General features: G+C 35.0%; 1 protein-coding gene across 2 annotated transcripts; it reads right to left on the bottom strand.

Annotated features, from left to right (window-relative positions):
* Positions 1–520: 520 nt before the first annotated feature.
* On the bottom strand, positions 521–6,731 carry LOC108228157 (plastidial pyruvate kinase 2). 2 transcript variants are annotated; one of them, XM_017403659.2, is made up of 12 exons: positions 6,221–6,731; positions 5,262–5,540; positions 4,689–4,854; positions 3,860–3,994; positions 3,626–3,736; positions 3,434–3,522; positions 3,086–3,148; positions 2,757–2,932; positions 2,283–2,385; positions 1,781–1,929; positions 1,229–1,337; positions 521–903 (listed from the first exon to the last, which is right to left on the bottom strand). In XM_017403659.2, the coding sequence occupies exons 1-12, from the start codon at positions 6,452–6,454 to the stop codon at positions 796–798; spliced, it is 1,722 nt and encodes a 573-aa protein (XP_017259148.1). In that variant the 5' UTR covers positions 6,455–6,731; the 3' UTR covers positions 521–795. The 2 variants fall into 2 exon arrangements, with proteins under 2 accessions (XP_017259148.1, XP_017259149.1); XM_017403660.2 differs by having other exon boundaries at positions 5,262–5,513; positions 6,221–6,695.
* Between the last annotated feature and the right edge of the window lie 3,979 nt (positions 6,732–10,710).

Consider the following 10,710-nt stretch of genomic DNA (forward strand, 5'->3'; position numbering starts at 1 on the left):
TTTAATAATTAGTCAAAAATTAGTCAATTTGACTTTTGTAAAAACAAAAGAGACTTATAAATTGAGACCGAAGGAGTATATAAGAATTTTTAGGGACACTACCAGTCGAGCAAGAATGGATAAGAAGAGCGGCCCATATTATTCTAGGCAAGAATTCGAAGGAAGTTAGAGAGGTCGATACCACCCGCGTGAAATTACATTTAAACAAATAGTAAGATATTCTGAGCCGTCAAATAATGTCTTTATCCTTCTCTGACTAAAATTATATGGACAACTTGATAATATCAAGTTTATGATAGCATGTCAATGTTATGAGTAGTTTGGTTGAAAGGTTGGTTTGTAAATGAAAAGTTCGGTTTAAAAAGTTCGACTAACAGAGCAAATGCCCACGCCCCATGGTGATCACTGTGTTATACAGCCTCAAAATACTATTTTGCCACGAAACCATCAAGGACACGTCACACGTCTGTAAACCATAAAGGACTGGACATTTGGCAACATAGCCTGGGTGCACCAAAGAAACAAAAAAAAACTAGCACCTTATTAAAACAACTGCAGCTCAAAAATCCTCTCTAATAGCCTTGTGCTTTTTGACTCTATATCTCTAATACTGCATTATAGGCTGACCAGACAGAGAAGGATACAACAGAAAATGGACAACATCTGCCATGTATAGATGGTGCAAGAAAGTACACTACCAGTAAGATTTGCCTGCTAAAGGAAACGATGCGCAATTGATGGTTGTAAGATCCAACAACCACTACTCTGTTTATCCTAGCTTCAAATTTTCCGCACTTAAACCTTCCTGACCTGGATATTGTGAGTGGACTGGTAGCGCCATATAGGTTGCCTGCCACTCTGAACAAGAGCTATTTGTTCTCCCTTTTTCACCATCCCTTGCTCCTGTACATCAGTAAGAACTTTGATTAAGAAGTTGTGTTATGAGAACTAAATGCTACACAACAGAGGCTCGAAAAAGAGCAAGCACAACGAATTTATGCCAAGCTTGATAAAAAGCGTATTTCTAAGATATTCTCCAGTGGAACATAGGATCTTTGCTGTTAAAATCTATCATAGGGTCCACATCTTCCATGACGCATGCAATACTTAATTACAACCCACCCCTTCCCCAAATCTCACTGGTTCTATTGGCAAATAGACAGGAAGAATTCTACAAGTTTTTAGATATATGAATTGGCAATAGACCAATAAGATATCAGAAGGTCACCTGTAACAATGTCAGTGCATCTGCAAAGGTCGCTTCCGCATCATCTGAGAACTGCATGTATATGGGAGAAACTCCTTGATATAGAGCCAACCTCTGCTGTACTGTTTTTCTGCAATCAGAAAAGCCAATAATATATAAGCAGTGAAGCAGAAACTTGTAAGTAATCCGAAACAAATTAATAATAGAGGATTAGTTTCATAAACAGGTATTGTCCCCAAGTCTTAGATCACTCCAGATTAATGGCTAGGCACTTGAGTCAAGATATCTTGTTATAAACATGTTTTCATTCAGGAACACACCCTCTAGGAAATCTATGTTTTGGCATCCAACAAACAGTTCAGAATTTGTTAGATGAATGCGCACAAATAAACAAGCATTAAAAATTACTGTTTCATCATTGGGATTCCATATCTTCTGTAAAAATGGAATCAAAAAATCTTTAACAAAGTAATGAAAAGTTTCCGAAGTCCATCGAGCCCCCGGAACGGATGTATATACCAAACTTGTATGCCCAGTGGTGAATATATCGTTAGAGACCAATTTTGAACTTACTCATTTGTGAAGGCAAATATAGTGCCAGAAGGCCGGTAGTGACTCAAGAGGATTGCCATGAAGCCTGTTCTGGTGAAGACAACAAGTGAGGTTCCGAGTGTGTTAGACATCATGGTGGCGTGAAAGGCGAACATTTCACTCATATGATTCTGCACAAAACAAAGGATTCAGTAAGCAACATGGTAACTGCAAAAACTCAAACTATTTTTGTTCCTCAGATCAAGGAATTGAGGTTGAAAAGGAGAAAGAAGTTGTTTGCTGCATAGTTAAAGGTGAAACAAAAAGGAAGTAAACGTGGACAGGTGTTCTCTCCTTCCAGGCACCCAAAGTATTTACAAAATAAAATGGTTGAAGAAACAGCATTACATCCTGCTTCCTGTTTTTCTAGATGGAACATATATTGTGAGTATCAAAATCCTTTCTGTACAGCACATTCTCCTCGTAAGATCCCCCACCTCCCCCTTTACTTCTATTATAAAAGGCAACATGAACATAAATCTACCTTCAAAGCTTGGCCGAGACTTAGTGGCGTCTCCCCACCATTTATGGTTGCTTCAGTTCTTAAAGAAACTGTGTGCATGACTTTGACAGCTTTCAAAGGAAATCTGCGGAGGATAAAATCTGATTAATGCAATTCATATTAAACCCTACCTTTTATAGCTTTCAAGTAAGCAAACTTGCAAAAAATCTCAAATTGACACTTTAATAGTAACGGATTTACTGCCAAAGTAAAAAAACAGTGGTGATGTGGGACTTGGCAAGATTTAACCAAAAATTATTTTACACCAACAATTAGTTTGAAGAGATAGAAAATCCAGTATGCATACAAAAGCAAATCCTAATTCACGAAGAACTAAAAAGTAATACTAAATTCTGAGGCATACTAGTACTCTAGTAGTCTACTCCCTACTGCAGACTAGTATCAATAGGCACAAAGTATAACGGATTTAAAAATTACTATAACACAGTAACTTACTTTCCATGAGCAGTTTCTCCGGAAAGCATAACTGCATCAGCGCCCTCTCTAACAGCAATTGCAATGTCTGATACCTCTGCCCGAGTTGGAGTCGGATGAACAATCATGCTCTCCAACATATTTGTGGCCACTATAACAGCTTTCCCCATGCTACGACAGAGTCTGATAATCTCTTCCTGTGTATATAAATAATATTGTTGTCAGAATACTGGTCAACAAAAAGCAATTTGTCCTGCCTCTGACTCTAATCAGAATGTTAACTATTCCTTGATGGACCCATCTTGCTAGGGTACAAAATGCATACGTTAGCTATAAGTAAATAAAAGCACCTGTAATAAAGGAACCTCCTCGACTGGAAGCTCAGCACCAAGATCACCTCTTGCAACCATTGCCTGAGATAAGCAAGGGCAAAAAAGTTTTAGCATGAAATAGTAGGCTAAGGAAATAATATCATGATCAAAACTCAGAAGAGATTTTGCAAGCTGCTGATAACAAAAAAGCATGGCAAATAATCTTTAGTTAATTTTGAGGGTAGTTTCCTGGTGTCAAGTTCTAACTAAAAGGAATGTTTTCAAATCTCTTTCCATAATCCTAGTTTCGCAATATCTTACTAAATAATACCGCAAAGCTATGAGTTAGGTCTCAACTTGAAAAAATATTTACAACAAAACCATTACCCCATCAGATGCTGCAATAATTGAGTGCAAATTTGGAATAGAGTCGGCACTTTCAATTTTAGGGATGACATGTATATCCGCACCACAGCCTGTCGAACAATAAGAGAGTGATAATGAAATTATTGTAACTACAAAAAAAATTGTTATAATTGGTTTATCTCCAATTGTATAGGATTACTTAAATAAACTTACTTTTCAGATAGTTCTTTAGTTCATGCACCACTGCGGCGTCTTTGACAAAAGAAACAGCATAGAAATCTACTTTGTTATCTACTCCAAACTTGATATCATCCCAATCCTTCTCTGTTGCACAGTAATTGACAAAGTTATAGCAAATGCTAAATCATAAAGTTAGCACTCTGTCGTGGGAAGAGAACAAATAAATGTAAAACGTTGGATATTTAGTAGTCAGGGCTTGGGCCTAACCAGTGATGGATGGAAGTGTAGCACTTTTCCCTCGGACATTAAGATGGCGTCTTGATTTGAGCTCCCCCCCATCAACAACCTCGCAATTGACGGAGTCTTCTGTTTTAGACTTTACCACTAAAGACATCATACCACCTGTAATATAAAGCAGGAACGGTTAGCACAACAACGACGTCAAGTCATCAACAAACACTCTTTGATATATGAAACGAATTTTCTATGGTATGCCCAAGGGCACACAATAGTCACTAACATCCATGAGAATACTAGCTTTTGATTGGTGGATGGATAATAAATGTAAATGGCCCCCCTGCATTCACATCAATTCCACCAATCAAAACAAGCCATTTTCATGAAAGTTGGTGCTTATTGTGTGCCCTTGGGCACACATTAGAAAGACCGTATATGAAATATACCACTAGCAGCAAAGTTTTTTTAATTTTTAAATATAGTTAATAATGTCATAATTCCATTCCCTAGTTGTCAAAACCTCCATTCAGAATATACTAACCATCAAAATAAGGGATAGTTATTTTGGAGTACTTCGTCATAGATGCTATATCATCTTTTACAGGGAAACTCAAATGTACAGTACTCCTGACAGGAGAACCAAGAACAAAGGCCAATAGTTCAGAATGCAATTACTAGAGGTTTTAAATCCTTCCAAAAATTCAATATATTACTAGCATATGGAAGAGATAAAACAAAAAATAATTATGGAGTACGGAGCATCAGGTGCTTCCCGGTTAAATTGGCAATTGCACATAATACTAGGTACAGTTTTAGGAAAGGAGAGACTACGAAAGACACACACAAGCATCTAACTTACCATCAACAAGAAGCATGTCACCGACATCTACATCATTCACAAAATCATCGTAGTTAACACTGACACAATCGGCAGTGCCAACTCCTCTTTTGATTGTGAAAGTAAATTGTTGGCCAGGAGATAACATGACAGGTTGAGGCAAGTCACCACTTCTGACCTCGGGTCCCTGCCGCCAGTCAAAATTGCATGAAAATCATAACTTAACATGTGGAAACTATATACAATTTGAAAGGGAAGCATGCTCTAATGCTTTAGTCTGTAGTCTATACCCTGAACTTAAGTTTGTTTAATGAACAGAAGACTATGATCTTGCTTGGATTAACAATATCAGTACACAGCTACATGCAAACCCATATATTAAATCTGCATGATGGTATCTACCTTAGAAGTCAAAGGCCAATCCAAAAACAATTTAAAGTCTGTGAAAATTAGGAATTGCTAATTAGACCCCTCAAGTTTTTTGCTTGATACATAATTTTTTATCACACAGTAAAAAACACTATTAGCACCTGCAGCTTTCTCGGCTAAACTTGTAAAGAAGACATACAGGGAAGTTCTAATGATAGAACCTACCTTGGTGTCAAGCATGATTGCAATGACATTGTCCTTTGATTGAGCATTGTATTCTTTAACCAAATCAATTACTTTTTGGTGAGATGCATGGTCCCCGTGGGACATGTTCATTCTAGCTACATTCATCCCAGCCTCGGCCAACTTCCAAATCATTTCTCGAGTGTTGGTCGAGGGACCAATTGTGCACACAATCTTTGTCTTCCGCTTAACCGCAGGCTTGGACCAGATACTCACTGATGTGTCAGCACGCTCCTGTAAGTTAAGAAGTTCATCGTCTGCCTGTTCCAATGAAGAAATGACTAAACAAAAATAATAATAATGTACATTTGCATCTAAAATGGTGTTCCCAATAAAATATGGTTACAAAACTATACAACAAGGAAGCAGGGTAACAGAAGAGTAACTCCTAAAACCCTGACAGTAGGGACTATAGGTGATTTCAGTCGCCTCATCCCAAATGGCTATTCAGGAGGACCATCCGTCTATTGTACGAGGCATGGGGAAGTTATCCACTGTCCAAAATGCGATTAACAGACTTCACAGCAGTAGAATTTGTGATACACATAAACAACTATACTCCTGTGTACTTTACTAAAAAATATAACCGACACCAAATTCCCCGCCCTTCTTACAATGCCAGGTAAATATAATACAAATCCACAAAACAAACTTCAGTTAAAATGTGCATAGCAGAGACAACACAACAGTAAACATCACCCGAATATCTTACAAGTTACAATTGTCACCTAGTTAAGACTATCACAAAATCTCCTTTTCTTCTGCAATCACACAAATCTATAATTACACTTCAAAACACAGATTATCACCACATAACGATCATATCAAGAAATATAAACAATCATATATGTACACAAAAATACGAAAACATAATATCGAAACGAAGCAAGGCCTATTCTGGTATCGTGAAGAACGTGAAGCGAAATGTGTAACGCAGGTACCTTGGGAACATCGGCGGGAGTGACGGGAACAACCTCAGGCTCCGCGCGAGCAGATCGTCTTGCACTAACTGAAAAGCTGGCACGAACAGCAGAGTTTCCATTTCTTCGAGGAATGAGAAGCTTAAAAGCGAAACTTGAGGGTCTGAGGCTGTGGAATTGGGAGTGAAGAGCAGTGGAGCTAGGGTTTGCGAGTGGGGAGGATTGGATTGATCTGGTTGCTACTACTTGAGCCATTTTTTAGGAGCGGAGAGAGGCTAGGGTTTGTGAAGGAAGAATTGGAGTTGAAATGTGAGAGTTGAGATTGAGTTGAGTTAAGTTGGGGAGAATTGGGGTGGAGAAATCGATGATTTGAGTTGGCGGAAGCAGAGAAGCTGGGCACTGGGAGGCTTTGGTTGTATCGAACCTGCTTCTCGCTGCGCAGCTTTCTTTTTCCCTTCTTAACTATCCTTTTCGCATTTCGATAAGTTCAAAACTTACTTCATAAAACAGGCTTGTTTTTAGAAATAAAACTAATTTATTACTCCCTCCGTCCCCCTCAATTGTTTACATTGGAGGGGGACACGGAGACCAAGACAATGCATGAAAAATGAGTAAAGTTAGATGAAAAGTGGGTAAAGTGGTGGGACCCATCAATATTTAATAATAGATTTGAGATAGTGGAGGAAAGTAGTGGGTGTAATAGTAGTTTTTATTGTTAAATATGAGATAGTGGGGGAAAATAGTGGGTGTAATGATGGAAAAAACTTACTATTTATGGTAATGTAAAGAAATGAGAGGGACATCCCAAAATAGTAACTGTAAAGAAATGAGAGGGACAGAGGGAGTACTTCCTCAGTTCGCCTTAGTTATATAGACCGAGACACGGGCATGCGGCAGGACTTTAATGCTCCATGCTTCAGTAAAGTACGTTTTATAAGATTTTTTTTTTACAAAAGTTTGAATGTTGTATTTTTATTCCAAAAAAAAAATTAAAATTAAGTTACAGAACTATATTTTATAAGAGCATTGAAGTGCGTGTCGGATAATGAAAAAGAAACATATAGAATTAAATGAGACAGAGAGAGTAATTATTTTAATAATAATTTAGTTAAAACGAGTATATTATTTATATTTAGATTTAGATTTATAACATATACAGCAAAATGATTAATAATATACGTAAAATTAATATTACATAATAACATAATTTTTTATATATTAAATTGAGCTGATGACATGAAAATATAATATTAAGATTAACATTGTAGAAGATAAATAAATTTAAAATATATATCTCAAATAAATTATAAATATTATATTTTCACCTACGTTTCAGAATGTTAATATTTAATATCATATTCTAATATCATTAAGTTAATTAAGAGTATAATATATTATATTCATACATAATACTAACATCACGTGTGATATTATTCTTTTATGTTATATATTGTTATATATAATTTTATTTAGATATTAAACTCATATTTGAATAATTTGCATGTTTTAACTAAAGTGAATCTATAAATATTTAATGTATATTTTTCAATATATGTATGTATGTGTGTGTGAACCGAGGAGTCGTAAAATAATTGTCTAAGAAATTCTAATATTGATGAAATTTATTTAACGACGAGGATTTAAATTAATTTGTTTCATCATGAAATTATAAAATTTGAAATCTCAAGTTCTTAATACAAAATCTTTTATTCTAAAATAGCTCAAAAAATTATCAGTTATTTTTTCCACCTTGGTTTATTTGAACCCATATGTGCTAATTTTATTTCAACAAATCTAAAATACATTTAAGTGGTTATGTTGATGACATGTTTTAAGACTGTTCACATATTTATATATGTATGTTTATATTTATATAACCACGCTCGATCAGTGTTGGCCTGAGTCGCCGATAAATCGGTCGATATATTGGCAAAATAGCTGTCTCCGATCTTATTAAGCTGGATCCCTTCATTTCACGATTTGTCTAGTATCGGATCAAACACGGGTCAAAACTCGAGTCAAACTGGGTTACTTGGTCAACCACCCCAGAAATACATAGTGAAAAAACATCTATTCATTCTTCTTTCACTTCTAAGCGTCGTAGAGGAGAAACAAAGAAGAAAACACAACCATAAATCAATTCTATCTGAACGGATTTCATTGCTAGCTACAATCTAATTAAGGTTTTTAATCTTAATGATTTTGATTACAATTTCTCTCTTCATGGTCTTAGTTTTGATTTGGTGTTGTAAACTTGTGTGATGGTATCATTTTGATTTAATGGATACTTTGTGTTTAGGATTCTAAGTTAGTTAACAATGATGCTTATAATTGAGTGTTAGAAACATATACTCCCTCCGTCCCAACCATTTCTTTACACTTTCCTTTTTCGGGTGTTCAGTCCATTTCTTTATATTTCAAAATTTACCAAAAACAGTTAATGAGTCCCACCACTTCCCGACTTTTCTTTCCTTTTCACACTACTTCTACTCCACTGTCTCTTTTTTATACATTAAAAATCAATGGGTCCCATCACTACACCCATTTTTCATTCTCTTTTCCATTACTTTACACATATTTCTTAATCTCCGTGCCCAACCCATTTGATAAGAAAGGAGGGACGGAGGGAGTAACTTTTATTTTGAGTATGTTATGGAGGCTGACTAAGTGAATGGATTAAAATATCCTTGTTTCGATTTTCAAATTTATTAAATAATTATACTCCCTCCATTCCAAAATAATGGTCGCTTTGACCTTGTGCACGTAGTTTGAGGTATAAAAAAAACATACTTCTATACATTATTTTTGAATTTTTCTTTTTCTGAATAAATATTTAACATCCCTATTTTTATTCAAAAAAAGAAAATTTGAAAAATAATATTTAGAAATATATTTTTTATGCACCTCAAAATACGTGCAAAAAGTCAAAGCGACTATTATTTTGGAATGGAGGGAGTATATAATAAAATATAAATGTTAAATTGCTCCGATTTTCTTACCGATTAATCCTTCCGATAAATCCCCGATTTAACGATTAATCCTTGCAGAGTCATGTAACCGATCTTGTCCGATTACCGATTTCTGGAACATAGCGCTCGATTAGTTTTGTGTTTATTTTAATACGACAAAATAATGTGGGTGTTTGGCACATGCTTATAAGCCCGACTTCTGAATTATAAGTTATAAGCACTTATTTGTACCGTTTGTGTAAGAAGTGAAGAAGTACTTAAAAAAAGCTACGATTACTAGCTTTTGTCTCACGGCTTCTACTTATTTCCCAAACAATTTTATCACTTATAAATCTTAACTTGCTTCTAACTTCTACTTCATTTTTTTATTTTAAGCAATAAACACTTATTTTAAGCTCATCCAAACGACCCCAATAACTGAACATTAAAATTATATAGAATAATTACTGATTAAGATTTAATCAGATATTCCCCTATTAACATCAAGTTAGTCTTTCCCTCAAAATCCAAAAATAAAATCTCTCAACCTTTCTTCTTTTTATTCAAAGACTTTCATGGATTTTAATTGGCGAAAAACCCCACATAATACTTTTTCCTGAATAAAAATTTTTATATTTAAAGTTGTATTATTATCATGATAAAATCTACTTTAAATGAATTCGTTCTCAAAATATTTGAATTGTTTACATGTGTCAGCACGATTTCAAGTAGTTATATAAATTTACACTAATTACAACAATGATCTATAATTCAAACTAGGGGTGAGCGTAACCGGATATCCGGTCCGGTTATGAAATATAAACCGGATATCCGGTTTTTCGGATCACTAAATTTTAATTCCGATTCCGGTTCCGGTTTAACCGGATATATGGATATTCGGATATCCTGATATATCGGATCGGAAAACGGATTATCCGGATCCCATTTCATCTAGAAAAAATATTGAATATTTTATGATTCAACAAATTTGTGACGTTTGATTTTATTTTTATTTCACAAGTATAAAAAGAAAATCCATCAATCAGTATAAGGAGAAATCAATTTGAACAAAAAATAAGTCCGGTGACCAGATGATCTACCACCAAAAAAACGTTGCATTTGTACATTAAGTTTGCTACTCCCTCCGTCCCCATGAGTTATATACATTGGAGGACGGGGACACGGCACAGACTTTAATGCTCCCGTAAAGTATAGTTCTATAACTTATTTTTAAGTTTAATTTTTTCTTAATAAAAGTTTGAATGTTATATTTTTATTCGGAAAAAGAAAATTTCAAAAATAAGTAATAAAATTATATTTTATAAGCACTGAAGTGCGTGTCGAGCAGTGAAAAAGAAACGTATAGAATTAAATGGGACAGAAGGAGTATTAACCAAGTCAGCAATGTCCGAGAATTAGCAGTTAGCAATCACTGTTGGTCCGCTTTTGCACGAAAAAGCAGTATATAAATAGGCAAGGAATAACAAATACAATGCTATTTATGTTCAAAAATATATCTAAAATGATCAGTATCATAAATTTTTATTTTTGATGGACTCTTGA

This window comes from Daucus carota, chromosome 6, assembly GCF_001625215.2.
Source record: "Daucus carota subsp. sativus chromosome 6, DH1 v3.0, whole genome shotgun sequence".
NCBI classification, from domain to species: domain Eukaryota; kingdom Viridiplantae; phylum Streptophyta; class Magnoliopsida; order Apiales; family Apiaceae; genus Daucus; species Daucus carota.

What these genes read in the sequence shown, in the direction of transcription:
- LOC108228157 (XM_017403659.2), bottom strand. Translation starts at nt 6,454, where the DNA reads ATGGCTCAAGTAGTAGCAACCAGATCAATCCAATCCTCCCCACTCGCA. An exon ending in TGACATGCTTCTTGTTGATG is followed by an intron (nt 3,995 to 4,688) that starts GTAAGTTAGATG and finishes TTTATATTACAG; the next exon opens with GTGGTATGATGTCTTTAGTG. An exon ending in TACACTTCCATCCATCACTG is followed by an intron (nt 3,737 to 3,859) that starts GTTAGGCCCAAG and finishes ACTGTGCAACAG; the next exon opens with AGAAGGATTGGGATGATATC.